This window comes from Panthera pardus, unplaced genomic scaffold (genome assembly GCF_024362965.1).
Source record: "Panthera pardus isolate Hobbes unplaced genomic scaffold, ASM2436296v1 HiC_scaffold_16, whole genome shotgun sequence".
Lineage (NCBI taxonomy): Eukaryota > Metazoa > Chordata > Mammalia > Carnivora > Felidae > Panthera > Panthera pardus.
Genome location: NW_026526721.1, coordinates 82,868,018 through 82,889,323, shown reverse-complemented (window position 1 = coordinate 82,889,323; position 21,306 = coordinate 82,868,018). Strand labels below are relative to the sequence as shown.

Here is a 21,306-nt window from a genome sequence, read left to right as displayed (position 1 = left end):
GGCAGAAACTGAGGCTTCTAGCCAATAGCCAGCAAGGAACAGACACCTCTCAACAATCCTATGCATGAGCTTGGAAGTTGATCCTCCAACCCCGCTTGAGCATTGAGATGACAGCAGCCCCAGCTAATGGCTTGACTACAACTTCGTAAGAGACTATAAGCCAGAACCACCCAACTAAACCACTAAGCCTAGATTCCTGCCAGCTGTGAGATAACAAATGTTTGTTGTCTTAAACTGTAAAGTTTTGGGTAATTTGTTGCACCGCAATAGAAAACTAATACAGGCATCTAGTTGATGGAATTGCTGGGTATTAAGACCTGCCTTATCACTTGGCACCGCAGGACTCCTCAGTGGTGGCACTATTATCAAACTGTAAACACAGCTACATTTGGCAAAATATTAACTCCAAAGGCATGAGACGTGCCTGTCTGAAGTCAGAGACGTGCAACTTTGTTGCAGACACACAGAAGTGTTTGCCAAAGAATCACATGCAACAATCAGGCCTAACCAGTTTATTTTCAGATTGTTAAAAACAGAACAGGCAGGGGCAATCCGGGTGTCTTCGTCCCTTAAGCGTCTGACTTTGGCTCAGGTCATGATCTCAAGGTCCATGAGTTTGAGCCCTGCGTCAGGCTCTGTGCTGACAGCTCAGAGCCTGGAGCCTGCTTCAGACTCTGTGTCTCCCTCTCTCTCTTTGCCCCTCCCCCCTGTTTTCTCTCTCTCTCTCTCTCTCTCTCTCTCTCTCTCCCTCCCTCCCTCAAAAAATAAACATTAAAAAATTTTTTTCAATAGAACAGGCAGTTTCACCTGACTACTCATTAACAGGGCCTGTACTAGAGGACCAACAGAAGTGATCATATTGCTTCAACAAAGCTGTCCTCAAGACTGGGCCTTTGCCCCCTCTGTCCTCAGGAATGAATGACACCACACATGTCAGAGCAGTCTTTGGTACAGATCAAGGTGGTCGCAGGAAATTTAGGAGACCACCTAAATTTCTCCTGTAATTAAATACAGGAGAAACTTTCTCTGCCCCAAAAGACTTCTCTCAATGAAGGTACTGGCTACCACCCCTAAATCAAATGTGGATTGACATCTGCTTTTAGGGTTCTAAAATATCCCACTGCCACCACCTCTACGAGCTTAGGGGAGGAACAAGGTTAAAAGGGAGAGATTAATGATAGGGCAAGAAGGGTTCAAGTTTGGAAAAGGAAGGTTAAGGGGAGAAGTGTGTTCAGAGACTAGCCTCCAGGCTTTCACTACTATTCTGAGGAGTAAACCCAAGATCATTCAGGCAGCAAACAGACGGGGAGTTTCAGGGAATCAACTGGCAATGAGACTCTGATTCGAAGATCACTGTGTTTGGTTGGTTCAGCTACCAAGACTGTAACATGGGAATGAGAAAGTGCCCTGGGAAGGATTTAGGACAATAAATCAGCAACCCTAGGACACAGTGAAAAGAGAAATGTTAGCTTCAGAGAAGGAAAATGCTTGGTTGTGGGAGACAGAGCACCATAAAGGAACTGTAAAAGAACGAGAACAGTCTTCATTTGTGGGGTCTCACACCATGAGCCAGACACTGCTAACCACATCACGTTCATTACCTTACTTAATTCTCAAAACAATTGTTATCAGTTGGTAGACATCATTATCTCCATGTTACAGGGCAGGACAGAGCTTTAAAGCAGCTAAGTAGCTTACCCAAGGTCACACTGTCAGTAAATTGTACAGTCAAGATTAAAACTCAGATCTACCTAAACGCAAGCCCAAGTTCCTGCCACTGGAAACTCTTCCAGATAGAAGACTTCTGTCTCCCACTCTCCCCCACGCTGCAAACACTGAAGTCAGAGCACATATTTCATAGCAGCAATTTTGCAGAAGGCATAGTACAGATATTTTATAGAAGAGGAAAACCTTTATCACCTGCATTTCAGGGACTTAGGAAACAGGAAGCAGAAATAAAAATAGCTAGAATACTGGAAGTGTAGTTGATCAAGACCCTGAACTGAGAGCAGCTGCAGAGACTGACACAGTCTGCAATTTTATGAGAGCTTTAATGCCCGGTGCTGAGCCATCTGCCAGTGACCCACATATCCAGCATAGGGCAGGGCCCATATGGTTGCCTAGACTCCTACATCTGTGTACTCATCACTGTTCATCTGCTTACTGTCTTGGCTTCTCTGACAGACCATCAATTTCATAAGGCAGAAACTGTTTTTGTAGTGCCCAGGGCCATATCTGGCAAATAGCTGGTGTTTAGGACTTATTTACAATAACTAAATATATACATACATACAAACATACATACATACATACATACATACATACATATAAAGCTTATTAAAATATATGGGATGCTGTTAAAGTAGTACTTAGGGGGAAATTTATAGCACTGCTGGCAATACCAGAAAAAAAAAGAAAGTTCTCAAATCAATGACTTCAGCTCCCACTTTAAAAAAAAAAATCAAAGAAAATTAGGGGTGCCTGGGTGGCTCAGTCGGTTAAGTGCCAGACTTCAGCTCAAGCCATGATGTCATGGTTCATGGGTTCAAGCCCCATGTCGGGCTCTGTGCTGACAGCTCAGAGCCTGGAGCCTGCTTCAGATCTGTGTGTGTGTGTGTGTCTCTCTCTGCCCCTCCCCCACTCACACTCTGTCTCAAAAATAAATAAACATTACAAAAAAAAATTTTTAATCAAAGAAAATTAAACCCAAAGCAAGCAGAGAAGGAAAATAATCAAGATCGGAGTACAAATAAGCGAAATAAACTATAAAAACAAATGAAACCAGAAGCTGTTTCTTTGATAAAATTGATAAGGCTCTAACCAGACTGATCAGGGGAAAAAAAAAAAGAGGAGACACAAATTACCAATATCTAGAATGAGAGATGTGACAGCACTATGGATTCTATAGTTATTAGAAGGATAATAAAGGAATACCGTGAGCAACTTTATGGCAATAAATTCCACAACTTCTTTGAAAGACACAAACTACCAAAGCTCATTCTGGAAGAAATAGATAACCCTATATCTACTAAAGAAATACAGTTTATAGCTTAAAACCTCACAAAGAAAACTCCTGGTTCTGATAGTATCACTGGTAAATTCTGCCAAACATTTAAGGATATATTTGCAGAGTGAACCAATGACAGCAGATCTGAGGGCAACAAAGAATGAGAAGAGGACGCACAGGAAAAGAAGGCTCCCAGGGGCCTCAGAAAGACAATTTCTAAACCACCTGTGGCTAGGATTTCTATCAATGGCCTAATGAAGTTTTGGTAGCCTATCCCAGATCTACTGGACAGTGGTGTATATATACATATATATATATATATATATATATATATATATATATATATATACATACATACACACGTGTGTGTGTGTGTGTGTGAGTGTGAGTGTGTGTGTGTGTGTGAGTGTGTATAAGCTTTAAATACACTATCCCTATAGTATTATTTCCGGATAGTTTTGTTCCTCTCCACTAAGCCTATTTTTGTCTTTATAAAGATTTGAATAAAACATTTCTTCTGAAATTTGTTAAGCAGAACCAGGAACATCCAAATGATACATGTATTCATCATCTTGGTGCTCATTTCTTCATTCAACAAACATTTACCAATCACTTACTCTACACCAGGGCTTCTCCTAAGGTCTGGAGATGAAAAGTCCCATAAGATATATTTCCTACCATAACAAGCTCCCAGTATAGAGACATTTACAGATGAGGAACACAATGGTTACCACGCGGTGGTTGGTGCTACGATAGAGCAATGCACCAGGGACTATGAGAAGAAAGAGGTCTCTGAAGAAGGTGATGCTTTAACTTTTTGAAGCCAGAGTAGAAGTTAATTAGATGGAGAGAGGAAAAGGCATTTGAACAGCACCTCATTCGCCTGCAATAGAGGGTGAAAAGGCACGTCCACTTTGGGGAATTGCAAGCAGAGCATTAGGGTGTAGCAGAAGGGAGAGGTTGGAGATGGAGCTAGAGAAGTGGGCAGGAGGTGAAGAGCGTAGGGCCAGGCTCTGGGAGATGTGGGAGATGCAGGAGGGAAGGCTCAAAGGAGGAGACTTCAAAAGGGAAGGGCTGGAGAAGGTGCAAGGGCTTAGGACACGTTTACACAGCTGAATGCGACTGCAGCTCCTAAGGAACACCTAGAGCCATTTGTCCAGGGCCAGATTGTCCTTCACATCTGACCCTTCCTAGTGGTATAGAAACCAATTAACCTAAAATTCAACCTTGAAAAGCTAAACCATTAGCCTGATTAACACACTTACTTAGCCGACTTTATGCACGTAGTCTTTAGCAATTATCCTAATAAAAAGAAGCTTCATTCTGGAGTCGGGGCCTCATTCCGACTCGAGTATGAGGACCTTCACTTAACTGCATTTTGTTTTCGGACTCCTCTTTTGCGACTCCGGCCATACTCCCTGCAACAGGAGCTCAGGCAGGAAGTGTGTGGGCTTGATCCTGGGAGTCACGGGGAGCCACGAAGAGGGTAAGCCCAAGAACACAATGATGAGGCTTGAGTTTTAGATTATCCAGCTGGTGAATGAATTGGAGGGAGGTCAGACTGAGGGCAGGAAGGTGAGTTTTGAGGAATTTTTGGAAATTCGGAAAGGAAACAACGACAGTCTGAACCAAGGTAACATTCACAGGATATCCAAGAGACTCGCAGTTCCCAGAGCGGGCAAACTAGGAAAGCTGTGCTCCTGTGGAATGGTGACTGAACAGGGCACATTCTGTCCTGTGTACGTCACCCCCACCAACCTCTACCCTTAAGCCCTGGGAAGAGGAAGGATGTGCTGGGCACGGTGCTGAGCAATTTCCTATCTCACTCAATCCTCTCAGTAGCTGTTTATGATGTGGTATCATCCCCATTTCACAGATCAGAAATCCAGGGCATCTGGAACTGCCTGACTCAAACCGTAGATGGTGTGGCAATTGTCTTCACCATGAAGTAAGGTTCTGTAAGCCAGCCTCACCTCTATTTCTGTGAGGCCCACAGACTCCTTTACCTCACTGGTTAGCCAGTGTTGCTCATCATCAGCTCACCTCATTGCCTGAAAGGTGGTACATCCTGGCTTCCTGAAGCAGCGGGAAGACCTCTGGGCACTGTCTGATGAGAGGATCTGCCTCCACCGTCTCCACAAAGTACCACGGGTCCAGCAGTGGCAAGCGCACATTCTCAAGGAGGTAGGGGAGCAAGCAGAGTCGTTCTGACTGTTTGTGCCGGACCCAACTCATCACAGTCTCAAACACCTGAGCCTCCTCTGTTACATACAGCTCATCACTCTTCAAGATGTGGTACAGAGTGTCCACGGGAAGTTCTAGGAACTCCTCAGAGTTCAGAATCTGCACAAAGTTTTGGATGATGTAATTTTGCACCTGCTTTTTCAGGCTGTCCAAGGAGTGTGTATCTGCCAGCCTCAGTATTCCAACACAGTTTTCTGGATTCAAGGCTTCTGTTAGGAAGCTAGCACAGGCATCCACCATCCGCAGGAACTAAGAGAACAGAAGGGAGGCAAATCAGGCCAGAAAACCATTAGTCCCCAAGGAGGTTTATCAGGGAGTTGTGTGTAGCAACAAAAAATTAGAACAATCCCAATGACTGACAATAGGGGACTATAGCTAAAGAAATGATAGTACGTTCTTGTTTTCAACAACCCCGTAGTCATTAATAAAGTATGTACAAGAAAATTAAATGACATAGAAAATGTTCATAATGTACTGAGTTTAAAAATCTGTTCACTGAACCTGATCAAGCTTCTAGATTTAATCAGCAATTTACAGGAAATACAGCAGAAAGAGGAACATGTTAAATGATGCCATGGGAATATACCATCAGCAAAATCCAGACTGTGAGAAACTTTACGGAACAGCCCGTTCAATTTCTTCAACAAATACATCACAAGGCTGAGAGAGAGAGACGGAGAGGAGGAACCTGAAAACGCACAGAGATGTAAGAGACACATCAAGCTAGTGCAAAGTATGGACCTTATTTGGATCCTTAATTCAGATTATTATTCATTTTAAGTGTGGTAATGGTATTGTGATTATATTTAAAGAAGAATCCTTGTCTTTTAGAAATATATACTAAAACATTTGCAGCTGAAATGAGAAAAACACTTCACAAAACCACAGGTATGTTATAATCCACTTTTTATTGAAAATATGGGACACAGGCATAAAAATAAAGGCTGAAGTGTGTACACCAAAATATTAACAGGTATGATATCTCAGGATATCAGGTATCTTAGGATAATTTTTTCTACAGTAACAAACAACCCCCAAATCTCAGATGCTGACAAGAATAAATGATTATCTCTCACTCACATTATATGTCCTACCGGGGTCTTCATTCCAAGATGACTGAAAAGCCCTTGACTGAGATATATGCCAGTGTTATGACAGAAGGAGAAAAAAGACAGCAGAGCTACCAAAAGGCTCTTAAAATTTTAGCTCAGAAGTTGCACATGCCATTTCCACTCACACCTAACCAACCAGAGTAAGTCACGTGGCAAAATCTGTTGTCAAGGAAAAAATAATCCTCCCACAGAAATAGTCCTATAAGGATAGAAAGGGAATATACTGTATAAATAATACAAGGTACTACACTCTCTAATAAGACTCTGAGAATTTCTCTTCCTTTTTTTTTTTTTACATACTTTATAAATCCTCTAAAAGGAAGTAGCACTTCTGTAATTTAAAAGTTCATTTGTAAAATCGTTGGTTTACGTGTCTTAGTTTTAAATGATCATCATCCTCATAAAAACATGAGTCCCTTCTTGGTTTCAACTCAGGAAATGACCTCACTGTTTGTGAGTTCGAGCCCCACGTCAAGCTCTGTGCTGACAGCATGGAGCCTACTCGGGATTCTCTCTCTCTCTCTCTCTCTCTCTCTCTCTCTCTGCCCCTCCCCTGCTCACTCTCTATCTCTCTGTCTCAAGATAAATTTTAAAAACTTAAAAAAAATATGAGTCCCTTATGTTTATATAGCACTTAACACTTTACAAAGCACTGCCATATCCATTATATTACTTAATATTCATTTTCCAGATGAGGGGTCTCAAATGCATCAGTTCATTCTTTTTTTCATTTTTAATTTTAATTCCAATATAATTAACATACAGTGTTACATTAGTTTCAAGTGTACGATATTCAAATGCATCAGTCCATTCTTACTCACTGTTCTCTGGAGCTTAGCTTTGAACACATCCAACTTCCTATCCCCACTCCATATCCACTGGACTCCATGGAGAGTCAAGTTCTCAGTGTTCTTGTGTTGATGAATTAACAGGAGGGAAAGAGGGAGGCTGAGTGGAGAGCACCTGGCAAGGAGGGCCAATTTGAAGGCAAGGCCCAGTGACAGTATGAACGGGACAGACCTGCACTGGGACGGATGTAGCCTGCAGAGAAGAGGCTCCAGTGACAGGAGCTGAGGGTAGCAGAGTTGTGGGGCCTGAAGGGTGGGGGCAGGGGCAGGACTGGTCTTAGAATGATTGGGCTTTGGTCTTCAGTCCAGTGCATTCTAGGGGGCACACATCCCTGATTTTTGGATCAATCCCAATTACAACATATTACCTTTCCATGTCAGAATTCTCGTCCCAATTGTCAGTTTAGAAAACATTGACCGAGGGTCAGGGGCGCCTGGGTGGCTCAGCTGGGTAAGTGTCCAACTCTTGATTTTGGCTCAGGTCATGATCTCACAGATTTGTGAGATCGAGCCCTGCATCAGGCTCTGCACTGACAGCATGAAGCCTGCTTGGGATTCTCTCTCTCCCTCTCTTCGCCCCTCCTCCCCCCCCTCCCCGCTTTCTCTCTCTCAGAATCAATAAATAAACTTTAAGAAAATTGACTGAGGGTCAATGAAATGTTGGAGTAGCTTTAATTCTACCTCAGACTGCCCTGTCAGCTGGCTCCAGCCATGGCCTGCAGATCTACTCCTCGCATGAGCAACTGTAGAAACGGTTGAGACTGAGAACTCTAACACCTGTTGAGTTGTCTGCAGATTTTCAGTTCAAAGAGTAAAAATATACATCTGAGACCAAGCCTTGTTGAGCCCTCAGAACCTGTCACCAGAGCCGTATGTGGCCCTGCCCACAGAGATATCTATGAGCACTAAAAGGGAACTCACTTTTGTGACAGCCTCTAGTGTAAATAGCACATACACTATTCCAGTGTTTGCATAAGAAGAAGATGGTATGAAAATAAAATAGATTTTCTAAATATGTAAACTGTCTCTAGGAGGCCACCTAAGAACCTGGTAACAGTGGTTGTCTCTGAGGAGGGGAACTGGTGGCTGGGGTCTGGGTACAGAGGAAGGCTTACTTCTCACTGTTTACCTTTATGTCCTCCCTTGCATTGTCCACCATGTGACAGAATTATCTGTTTTACAATCAAGTCTCTCATGAATGGCGAAAACACTTGAAGGTAACACATCAAAATGCGAATCGTGTTTATCTCAAATGCAGTTGCTAATTTTTCTTTTAGACTTTGCTGTTTAGAACAAATGTTCTACACTGAGCATGAAGTTGCTTTTAAAATCAGAAAAAAGAAAAGAAAAGAAATACTCCTTGCAATTTTCAAGGACACAATGAGAAAAGAAAATAAAATGTAAAAAATAAAACAAAGAACACCTATGATGTGCCAGCCCCTTTATATTACTGAGCTAATTTAATCCTCACAATACTATAAAGTAGATGTTTATTATCTTTCCTGGTTTATAGATGAGGAAAGGAGATCCAGAGAAGTGAGGTGATTTCCTCAAACAGTTATAGCTAATAAGAGGTAGAGCTAAAATTTGAAGCAGTCTTATCTAATTCCAAAAATGCATGTTTTAAGACAACTTCAAGCTTCCTCAGGTCGAGCAGTGTGTGTACAGGACAAGGGCTTGGCAGATGCCAACCATGATTTGCACAATTCACCAACGAGAGCTCCAGTAATCTGATCTGCCTGGAGGAAAGCTTGACCCACAAGGTGCCAATTCCTACCCCTGCTTCATGACTACTGATAAGCAAAGAAGGAAGCCGTGAAGGAGAATCAAACCAAGTATTGGAGCTCACATTTGTTAGAAACATTGATCCAGAGTGTCCCTCCCCACCCAGACACCATTCATTCCCCCATTCATCCACCTGTTAATTTCCAGAATGTGTACCGAACATCTGTTATGTAGTAGGCCATCAATCAGTATCGGACAACAGAGGTGAGCAGAAAGAGACACAGTGCCTGTGCTCATTGGACCTGACAGACGAGTGGAGAAAGCAAACAGTAATCAAACAACCACACAGGTGTCAAATTACAACTGTGATAAATGCTATATAACACAGTTCGGTGATTCCACTGCCTGAAAGTGAAGGCAGCCCTATTCTTACCCCTCAAGCTGTACACTGTCACCAGGACTTTCCCTGATAGAACCTCTCCACAGTCAGACCTGTCTATTCACCTTCCCCAAACATTCCTAAGCTTGTCTGTCACAGAGCCTTTCTGTGCTCAGGCTGTTTCATCAGCCTGAACCTGCTTCCTCTCTCATCGCTCTGTTAAAATCCTGCTCTCTCCCTGCCCAGGCAAGTTTGACTCCAGAGCTCCACTGTTTAAGAAAGGAATCAGAATAGCTCACCCCAATTTCAACTGAGAAGGCCCCTTTTAAACTAACTTCAAAAAAAAGGGAAGAGGGGTGCCTGGGTGGTTCAGTAGGTTAAGTGACTCTTGATTTCGGCTGAGGTCATGATCTCACGGTTCGTGAGTTCAACTGACAGTGCAGAGCCCGACGAAGGATTCTCTCTCTCTCCCTTTCCTGCTTGGGATTCTCTCTCTCTCTGCCCCCCCCCCCCCCCGAAATAAATAAATAAAACTTAAAAAAAAAAAAAAAGGGAAGGAGTACCATGGCCATCGCCTCATCTACACACAGGTTATTTTCTTCATTTGGAGTGTTAAGTTTGGGACTGATGGAGGGGTCCAGAGTCTGTGAACCCCTACAACAGTGTGCAAGCATCTGTTTGCACCTGTGGCAGTTTTCTGAAAATTGAGTTTACAGGAGATGCTGTGAGTTGCTCTCTAGTATCCATGCACCTGAGGACAAAGCCAACACAAGAAGGAGAGCCAGGACAACAAGACCAGAGAGTCTTGACTGTGTTTTAAGCCTTCTGTGCCTCTGGACATTTTTAATTCTGGGTCAATATGTGCTTAAGAAGAAAGGAAAATGAAAGATAAGGGAAGGGAAAAGAAATGGAGAAATCCTGCCAATTCATGAAGTTCTTTCTCAAAAGCCACTTCCTGCTTCATGGCTTTTTCGGTTGCCCAACACAGAATCAATCCCTGCCTCCTCTGTGCTCCACTGAGCGACTCACTTGACCCTCTGTGGAGCACCAATTACATTTCTCCTTTGTACTACAGTCAGGCATCCCAAGGGCAGGTTCTGGGTCATATTTGTGTTTTTATTTCTAATAGCCCCTAGCACAAACTCTGCCAAAAAGAAGAGAGGGGAGGAAAATAGTTTTCAGATACCTAGTATGTACCAAGACCTATGCTAGACACTTTCCCACCCATTTTTTTAATGAATAAATTTTATTTTTTAACAAATATACTTTATTTAACAAGTAATAATAAGGTAGGTATTAGCACAGACCATTTGCACAAAGGAAGAAATAGAGAATTCAAAGAGTTGAGTGTGTTGCCTAAGGCCACACAGCCAGTAAGTGGTACAGATGATGCTCAAGGTTATGGCTAGCTCACTCTTCTCATTGGGCATCACACTGCCTCTGTAACTGTCACATTGTTGAGCTAACAAAATTCAAGGAGAGTCTGAAGAGGCCTTATGAGAACAAGGGTAGTGGTGATCTCCAAATTGCCTACATTCCCCCCAGAATATGCTTCAATAAATACTTTTGAGTATGAGGGGTATAGAGCAGCATACTAACCAATGGCTGAGAAACTGCTGATGGGCAGGGGAGTCATGGGAACAAGAAATTGTTTTCTTTAAAATATATGTGTTTTTTATTTCTTCATATTCAAGATTATTTAAGACGCTAGTGTAAATTTTCATTCTCAGCCTGTCCAAATGACACATGAACTTGTTTATTAAAGCTGAGCGATGACAGATAATGGCAACAGACAGCCAACTTCCTGTTTGAGGGGACATGTGAGCAAAAGGTTACAGTCAGGCACCTGACCTCGAACAAGGACTAAAAATACAATCAAAGAAACCACTTGAGACATGGCTGCAGTTCCCATGAGAAGTGTCTGTCTCAATGAGAATGTACGCCCTGCTCCCCATCTCCACTGTCCTTCCTCTGCTTCCCTTCAGGGTCTCCAGAATCTGGGATCTTAACAGACTTAACCAATGTAATTCCACATCTCCCTAGAGGTGTCTTCAAATCCACCCCAGAAAAACTGAAGCCATATTTTGACCCAAATCAATAATTCCATTGACCACAGTCCCTGAGTGACCTTATAGTTATTGCAAAGGGTGTATAAACACATTGGTATTCTTACCTTCAAGCCCCAACAAATCAGTGTATGTGAAGAGCATATAATTTGTTGATGAGATTTAAAAACTTCAAATTTTTTTGAAAGTGTCAATTCATTTTCTAAGTTTATTTACTTTTAAAAATTTTTTTTAATGTTTATTTATTTTTGAGAGAGAGAGAGCATGAGCAGGGGAGGGGCAGAGAGAGAGGGAGACACAGAATCCAAAACAGGCTCCAGGCTCTGAGCTGTCAGTGCAGAGCCCAACACAGGGCTTGAACTCTTGAACTGTGAGATCATGACCTGAGCCAAAGTCAGATGCTTAACCAACTGAGCCACCCAGGCACCCCTGTTTATGAATTCATAGTAAATTTTTTTTGTCACCATTTTTCTTCTCAGATAATAGTCATAAAAAATAAAACTTTTCTATGGGGTGTGTATTGATATGAAAGAAGGATCTTCATACTTAAAATTTGTAAATTACCACTGATCCTAATCTTCCATCCCTGCCCCTTTCCCCCTCTCTCAGATGATAATCTACTTCAGACCAAAGGGCATACGCCGCCCCCCTACTCCCAGGATGTCCTCTGCTCCAAACTTTGAGTCCTTGCTCTAGACTTGGCTGAGGGGTCTGCTGGTTCCTGGAAACTATATGGGGTGAGCAGGAAAGGGAGCTAAGACCTGCAAAAGGTCCGCTCACTAAGGTGGGGCAGGTTTTGGGGGACTGAGGCAACTATAGAGGTACACTGACCTCAGAAGTGGGATCAGGGAGAAAGGAAAGGGTGTGGGAAGCTTGGTCAAGATTCAGGCAACAGACAGCCCCTGAATTTTCAGAGGAGCTAGTGGGGCCCCCAACGGGCCAGCAGCACACAATGAGGGAGCCACATGGGCCATACTAAGAGTCAAGGGGCAAGTGCTGGAGCTTAGTGACTCAGCCCAGGGACACAATGAAGGCCAAGAAGGGACACCACTATGAGGATTAAATGGAATGACTATGTCTGGGATATGTTTGATGCTCAGGATATAGTGTGTGTGTGTGTGTGTGTGTGTGTGTGCAAATTTAGGGCACAGAAGCAGTAGGGCATCTAAGCAAAGCCAAGTCCTGAGAAGCAGGTCCATGAGCAGACAGCTGCAACAGGTAAGTTATCAGGTAGGGAAGTGGAAACTTAAGTCTTTGCTTCTGCCTAAATACTTTTCCCCCAACCCAGCTGCCTCGTGTTGAAATCCTACCTATTCTATGAAGTCCAAGTCAATGCCACCTCCTTCAGGGCCAGAACGTTTTTCTACCCTATACTCTGCCCTGGGGTCTGGCTGGATTGCCCTGTGGTTTGAAAGCTCAGTGGGAATCCTTGCTTTTGAGGCTTTGGGGGTAGTGGCGGGAGGCAGGTATAGGGGTCAGAAGTTTTGGGTTTAGGCCTCTGATTATGGTTTCAACTCTTTGATGAGCTGAACTCTCTCTGAGCCACAGATTCCTTGTCTGGAAAGTGTTGAGAATAATAAAGCCCACTTTGCAGTCTCATTGTGAAGGAATTACTTGGCCAGCCCACTCACAGAAATATCGTCAACATCAGACTGGATCGTGCAGGGGAAAGAATACAATAAATTGCTAAACAAATGTGATCAATGTTTATAATTTTTGTCTTTATTTCCCTGATAGTTTCTTACAAAGTACCTTGAATGTAGTAAATAGTTAGTAATTTGTAGAAATTAGGTAGAAGTAAAAGTCAAAATCTGGTAGTAACATGGATTTTCAATACAACAAAAACCCCATATCCCACTTCCTATATTTCACCACCCATGGGCAGCAACTAGGGCTGAATACCCAGGGAAAGAATGATAGGATAGACAAAAGAAGACAATTTCGATTTTTGAGTTTCTAAATACACGTTCAGAACCTACAGTAGAAAATTAGTTTTGAAATACCAGTTAGTAGTAATAACTGGGCCCTTTGAACTGGAAAAGCCAGAATACCAAAGAGTCTAGGCATACAGTTTATGTCAAAGCAACAGATATAGGAGAATGGATGATAATGTAGCAGCCAGCTTTTCCAACAATGATTCCGGAGCCAAGAAAAAAGAGGAGAGTCTAGCGATAAAGTGAGAAGCAGGTATGGGTCCTTGAGATGATGCCCTGCCTCCCAACCCAGGCCAAACTCTAGAGTAAAGGAAAGGCAAAAAGCTCCTTAGAGATTGTGGAGCTGAGAGCAAAAGGAAGTGTGCCTCGACTTCCTAAAGGAAATCAGAAAAGCGGCAGTCCAGTGTAGCAGAAGCAGAAGAGAAGCTGGAATGTGTTGTTTCTAGACAAAGGGGACCTATGGCAGTTGCTCCAAATTCCCTATAGTTCCAGATTGGCACAGGCAAGCAAATGGAAGTTTCTTGTGTGTTCCTGAGAGGGACAAAGAAATCACTGAGAGGACTGGCAGACCTGAGGAGGCCTTGCAAATGGGACAAAGAGAATGCACAGTGACCCACAAAGACTGAGGGCCTGAACCAGGTGGGCCTGAGGACTTCCAGCTGATGCCATGGGTGAAGGAGTCAATGATCAGAGAGAGACCAATGGGAACACAGATGTTCCAGCAGGTGCCAGCATAGACCAATGATGCAAATAACCATGGTAAGCCTGGGCCAGATGCCTCTTTCTATAATGTCCTGGTAATCTGTAAACACCGCCTTGGAACCATTTAAGCAAACCAGATGCTAAATTGATGAAGCTTTCCTGAAATGAGATATCATTAGGTTGACTACAATTTCTATCACTGATAGAATGGGAAGCTCAGGAAACAGATTAAGTTCAATGTTAGAAAAATAATAGGTTAAATCATGCTTTATCTTTGCATACCTACATTTGTAGCCTCAGATTTAGATCCTCTATACTAATTAGAACTCAAGAACAATATGCAATTCAGAGAGGCAAAACTAATGTATGGTGACAGATGCCAGAGTGATAGCTCTCCCTGGGGAGGTACTACCTGTGGAGGGCATAAGAGAGCATTCTGGGATGCCAAGGATGTTCTGGAGCTTGATCTGGGTGGTGGTTACGTGACTGCAAACACGTGTAAAAAATCAAAAACTGTACATTTAAGATGTGTGCATTTTACTAAACATAAGTTATACCTAAAAGTAAAAAAGAGTAAACATTGAGATTAAACACAGAAATGTGTTTAAAGAGACACTGTGTGGACAGCAGCAGGCTCACTGTTGAGATGGGGACATCTGGTTTCCCCAGAGGGAGTCAGGCATGAGGGGTGGCAGCTGTGCCAGTCTCACCTGCTGACACAATTACAGGGCCCCACTGGTTTCCAGAATTTTCCACTGGGCAGCCCTCCCTGAGGATGCCAACAGCCCCAGCTGCCTTCAGGATCCTGACTTGCTCCAGGCCTTGCTCTGAGGGACGCACACAGTATGTAGTGGGGAACACACAGGCTAGCATAAGCAGATAGGGGTGAAATCCAGGCTCCTCTCTCATTAGCCATGAAACCTTGATCTTTTACATCACTAAAAATTGGGGGTAAAAATACATACCTCATTTTAAATGAAACCATGTAGGCAAAACAGTTGCCACATTGTGAATGCTCTGGGAAGCACAACTATTACTGTCCTGCGGACCCAGGAGAGTAACCCCAATTTCTTATCACCTACAATGGCCACACAGCAACATTGGTTGACAAAGGGAATGTGTGGGAGAGGATGCATCAGTCAACAGATTGATTTTCTCTAGGCAGTAGCAAAGAAACAGTTGGGCTGGTTTTCTCGCCTGGATCCACTGGCTATTCCGATGGTGGGTAGACACAATCTGTGGGTCCCTATCAATGACAACACAAGTTCATCTGTAATGATGTAATGTAATGAGTGAGACCTGCTTTTGTTAGGTGCCTGGCACTTAGTGGGTGCTTAAAAATGAAGCAATTATTAGTATGAACCTGTGGAATACTTCCTCCTCTACCACCCCACAACATTTCTAAAAGCCAGGAGTGGGCTTCTTAGTGTCCTCTTAAAGGAGGTCAGGCAATTTTTGATGGGGCGTTGAGCAGTTTCTGAGGCAGTCCTCATATTCAGCTAGCAATAGACAAGAGTGACACATGCCTTCACCAATTCAACAAATATTTATGTATTATGATCCAGATATTGAGTAGGCCAAGAAGCTAGTCCCAGCCATCCGGGTCAGCCACTGACTACATGGCTACCTCATCCATACAGATCTCAGCCCCAGAGGTGTTGTGGAGGCCCCACCTGGGTCTTCTCGGCCCCAGGCCAGATGACCAGGCCACCATTCTGGCATCCCTCTTTCTTTCCTCACATCACCCCTCAGGTCTCAGCCTGATTTCCCTTTCTCTTCCAAGCTCCTTCTAACCAGCTGCTCTGTTATCTTAGCCATCTTCTGTCCCAAGACTAAATGAAGGGCAAGCATGGTCTCCCTGACCTCACATCTTTTGCTACCCTGCAGATAAGCTCAAAAACCCTTATTCTTTCATGAGTTTTTAATAATAAAAATGAAAGTAACAAATATGACGAAGTTCTCCAAACTAACATGGCAGTTCTCCACAACTGAAAAATCTTACCAAGTTCTTATAGCCATTGTCCCACACCTACAGTTTCTACAGTTTCTCACTGCCTTGCTTATCTAGAACTCAGAAGCCTGAAGTTCCAGATAAGGCAAGTTCCCTGCAGCCCCAAACCTGCCTCACATTGTGAAGGGTCGCTTGGGCCTTTCCTCATAGGTGCTTCTCTTACTCTTACCTTTCTAGAAACTACTTGGAGAAAATATATTTCTCCCCATAATTGGCTAATTAATCACAGCTAAGTGACTGCAAAGTTCCTCTCGTGGCAGTCCATTTAGTACCTGCCACACCCTGTGCATAGAATATGAAGGACAGGGGCACCTGGATGGCTCAGTTGGTTGAGCATCTGACTGTTGATTTTGGCTCAGGTCATATCTCATGGTTTCTGAGATCGAGCCCCGTGTCATGCTCTGCACTAACAGCACAGAACCTGCTTGGGATTCCCTTTCTCCTTCTTTCTCTGCCCCTCCCCCCCACCCCCACCCAAGAGCATGCACGCGTGCTCTCTCTCTCAAAACAAATAAATAAATAAAATTTAAAAAAAGAATACAAAGGACAGCAAGATACTACTAAAAGTGAAGATAGCAAAATGTTTCACTGTCTCCCCTTCTGTTTTTCTGAATTTGGAACAAGGGTATGTTTTATCCATTTAAAAGAATACTTTTTTTAAGACCACAAAGTGACTTCAACAACCTACAAATCTCTGTCCTTTGTGGTGTTTTCAGGAATGAAGATATCCTCAGTTTTCTACATCTGAGTCTTCAAAGCAAGTTATCCAGAAGCAACAGACTTTCTAACCAGACACCCAGAGCACTCTTCTCTTGTTTTCATAAGAATCAACACTCATTAGGAAAATTAGTAAAATAGCCTCAGAGAGAACTTACTATTTTTTGCCTAGAAAGTGAATGAGATTTGGAAAATTTTGAGGTGAGGGATTACCAGGATAGGGGAATCAATAATAAACAGAACGTGCTCTATCTCTATCCTATCTCTGTCTTCCTCTTCCTTCCACCTCTCATTAAAACCAAAATCTCTGTTGAAGCTCACAACTTGAGAGAAAATGAGAAGGAGGAGAAGGAGGGAAAGGAGGCAGAGGAGGAGGACAACGACAATGAAGACAACTGAGAAACTTTATGCCAGAATAATTTCCAGATACATTAAAGATTTAAATATCAAAGCTGTGAACATAACAAAACTAATAGAAATTAGAAGTAAGTATTTAATTAAGCAATGGGGAAGGTCTTTCTAAAAACATACAATGAAGGCAAAAAACATCAAGGAGATGATCAATAGATCTGACTAAACACTAATTTAAAAATTTTATATATAAAAAAGTCATTACTAAAAATCATGAGTCAAATAACCAATGGAAAATATTTGCAACATTATTACAAAAAAAAACCAGTCTTTACTATCTAAAGAGTTTTTATAAAAATCACCCAAAACTGAAAAGGAGAACAAGAAACAGAAACACAAACTCCATCCTCACTGAAACCGGGAGATATCAGTAACCCCAAACCACAGAATGTGAAGACTGGAGAGTGATTTTTTTTGAGAGAAGAGAGGTCAGACCAAATGCCTACAAAGGAGTTTGTCCCTCAGAACCCCAGAAAGCAGAAATATTACAGTCCCAGGGAAATAGCAAGGCCGGGGCAGATGGGGCTGATAACAAGGGTGGGTTTAAGAAGAATTTAAGCCTCCTGGGACTCCTCTCCACCTCTTATAACCTAACAAAAGATAGATTTTTTGTTCCTGCTGGAAAAGATTTATCTCTGGAGAAACCACACCAGAGAGGTTCTGGACTCAGGGACACCAGAAACTGAGAAAGACACATGAGGACATCTTACTGAAAACAAGGAGGCTAAATAAAGATTTGCACCTATACCCACACCCACACACTCACTGTAGAATACATGAAGCTCTGTTTTAGCCCCCAGGTAAAAGCTGAACTAGATAGAGGCCCTATCTGACCTGGGAAGGATTTCACTGAGGTCAGATTGTTGGAGCAGTTGGGGAGGAGGGAAGGAATACGATATAGCTACTGAGTCCCTCACTCCACATAATGAGGAGTATTTCCCTGCCGGTTAGTAAGGCTAAAGGTGTAAGCAGGTAAGGACAGAGAAAGGGGGGAGGGCTGTATGTGGGGGTGGTAACTGACTTGGACACATCACCAGAAGGCATGACCAGTCCTGATGGAAGTAACTTGCTCTGTATCTTTACAATACCCTGAGGAAGCTGAGACAATAAAATTGGCAATTATTCGTAACTCATCAGTGCTGTTTTATAGTTGACTCTCCTCCCTCTCTCTACTCTCCCTTCCTTGCTGGACTCCACAGATCCTGCCTAGGCTCCAGTCTCAACAAAAAAAATCCCATAGCCCCTGGTCTTGACTCTGGGCCCCTCATTCCCCACCTGTTTCCCCTCAACCACTGACCTACTGAGGATCCAGAAGGATACCACCTCCCCAAGTCCCAAACCATGCACAAGATCTGATGTTTGTCTCAGTCCCTGGGAATGACCTGGTTTGTCCCTAGACTCTGTTTGTCAGTAAATCTCAACATCCTCAGTGAGACAATCTCTGTCTTCACTCGGCAAAACCAAGTTTAAGGTGTACTTTTAGACCTAGGCAAAGATAGTAACTTGGGATGGGGCCCCAATGATAACTGTGGATGCAACTGACAGAATCTATGGATCTAATTAGTCAATGAAGCCAAATATACTTGTAGTCAGATTGAAACAAACGTAGTCAAAAGGAAACAATAAAACTTAATCCTAGAGACACCTGGGTGGCTTGGTTGGTTAAGCATCAGATTCTTGATTTTGGCTCAGGTCATGATCTCGAGGTTAGTGAGTTCGAGCCCTGCATCGGCACTGTCAGTGCAAAGCCTGCTTGGGATTCTCTCTCTCTCCCTCTCTCTCTGCCCCTCTCCCACGTGTGTGTGTGTGTGTGTGTGTGTGTGTGTGTGTGTGTGTGTGTTCTCTCTCTCTCTCTTTCTCAAAATAAATGAATAAACTTAATTAATCCCAAGAGTTGTCTTTTATCTTCTGCAATACCCCTCACGAAAAGTGCTCTTCTTTCATACCCACCGCAAAGTGCTGACCAGTCAAGGTCGGGCATTCCCCCCAAGTCTAGACACTTGCTCCCAGGGAGACTGTAGGGTCTAGTGGCAAGCATGTAGCCCCTGGATGCAGAAGGTCCAGGGTGCAAATAACCCCCTTCTCTGTGCCTTGCTCTTCCTACCTGTAAAATAGGGAGAAGAAACTGCTTTCCCTTCCTTCCCAGTAAGGATTCGAAGTTATGTATATGAAGTGGTGACTGGAACCCCTGGCTCCAATTAGGCTTCTGCAAATTGTAGTTACTGCAGTCAGGAAATACATATAGATTCCAGGCACCAAGCTGCCCTGGCTCTATGGCATTAAGGAGTCAATGCCACATCTCACCCCCTCTGAGGAAACTTCCAAAGGAGCATCTTCTGACTTTCAAGTAAGTAGAGGCCCAACTAAGTGTGGGTATGAGTATGGTTGTATGTATGTCCCAGGTATAGGCCTGAGAGCCAGTCCAGACAGATCTCTGAGGAATCACTGCTTTCCCCTGCTCCAGAGGAAAGCACTGAAACTATTTCTTCACACACCTGGAAAAGGTTAGCAGCTTCCAGGACCCGTTGCACATTCTGCTTGGTGATCAGCGCCTTGCTGGTGTATGTATAGTCCAGAAGAGTGTGCATGGTCTCAGCATCGACCCCTTTGATAATGATCCTCTTCTCATACTTTTCCTTTAAATCATTGCAGAACATGGCCCTGGAAGAGAGATGTGTGAATGTGAGTGCTACCATGACCTTAACAGACCCCCTTCACACCTATCTGCCCCCACAGAACAGCGAGGTCCCTAAGGTCAGGACCTGGGATGATTGTTCTGTGTTCCTCTAACACCCAGAACACACCAGACATTCAATTAATACTTACTGCACTGAGGTGTCCTGCTCTGCTGTACCCAGCTGTGGTCCCTAAGGCAATCCCAGATCTGAAGAAAGAGTAGGAGCCCTACTGGCAAAGCTGGTGGGATCTAGAACTACTTTATTGGCCCAAAGAACTACTTTAATGGCTCAAAGTGCTGGAGAGTCTTCTGGGAGCATTGTAGCACCCTTCCCCTGCCCAGGCCTTCTCAACTACTAGTACCCCAAAACAGGGTTTCTCATTCAGTTCTCAGTTCTCATTTAAGCCTTCCTCTGGCCTGGAAGCTGGCCTCCACACCCAGGCCTGGCCAGCTGGGGCCCGAATGCCCTCCAGTAACACAAGAGATCTTGCTAGTACCTCTCACTCCAGAGGCTCAACCCCTGTCTATGGCTTCCCAGTTGGAGCTGGGAGCCTCGAATTGCCTTATCATAGGACAGAACTCCCCAAGGCCATTACTCTGTCTCACCTCTGGCTATGCTTATTCCCTCCCCAGGACTAGACTATTGGATATTTAGTGTCTATCCCGGAAGCAGGGGAACAGATGGAAAAGATGTTGATCTTGACATGAGATGGACCAAGATTTGAAAACCAGATCCACCAACTCAGAACTTGGACATGTTACTTAATCTCCAGGAGCTTCAGCTTTCTCGTCTATAATGGGAATTTTAGCAGTCATTTAAAAGTTTGCTGTAAGGATTCTCAATAACTAATAGATAAGTAGAAATACAAAGATTTTTTCTACCCCCTCCCAGGCTCATATGTGAATTTATCATGCTACCTGGACATTGATATTTGAATTATCAATTCCTCTCAAGAAAAGTATGAGTAATTTTATTTATTTTTAAAATGCACTGAAGTCCTACTGTGTTTCTGGAGTTTTGAAAACTTAAAAGGTATCTAAAATATAATGATTGCATAAATGATAAGCAGGGTAAAGATGATTAAATATGTGAGTGGAGACATGAAGATAGTCTATGAATGAGGCTAGGAGTGCCACTGAACTGTCACTACAGGTGGGTCTCCCATTTGACCAATGCAAAAGAGAGACCATCTGGTCAGTTACACAATCACACAATTTTTTTTTTTCAATATATGAAGTTTATTGTCAAATTGGTTTCCATACAACACCCAGTGCTCATCCCAAAAGGTGCCCTCCTCAGTACCCATCCCCCACCCTCCCCTCCCTCCCACCCCCCCACCAACCCTCAGTTTGTTCCCAGTTTTTAAGAGTCTCTTATGCTTTGGCTCTCTTCCACTCTAACCTCTTTTTTTTTTCTTCCCCTCCCCCATGGGTTTCTGTTAAGTTTCTCAAGATCCACATAAGAGTGAAACC

The 21,306-nt window shown here is 43.3% G+C and overlaps 1 protein-coding gene across 5 annotated transcripts in view; it reads right to left on the bottom strand.

The window, feature by feature from the left end:
- Positions 1–21,306, bottom strand: part of KLHL6 (kelch like family member 6) — a 97,015-nt gene that overhangs the window by 54,134 nt on the left and 21,575 nt on the right. For 4 of the 5 annotated variants that reach the window (XR_008422503.1, XR_002084004.2, XM_053903599.1 and 1 more), the window contains exons 2-3: positions 19,652–19,817; positions 5,051–5,500 (exon numbers count right to left, since the gene is read on the bottom strand). Coding sequence is in view for 3 of the 5 variants with exons in the window: in XM_053903599.1 (XP_053759574.1) it covers positions 5,051–5,500; positions 19,652–19,817 (616 nt within the window). In the remaining 2 variants the exon portion in view is untranslated. Of the gene's footprint in view, positions 1–5,050; positions 5,501–19,651; positions 19,818–19,982; positions 20,868–21,306 lie in introns of those variants that run through there. The other variant, XM_053903602.1, reaches the window with a different exon arrangement.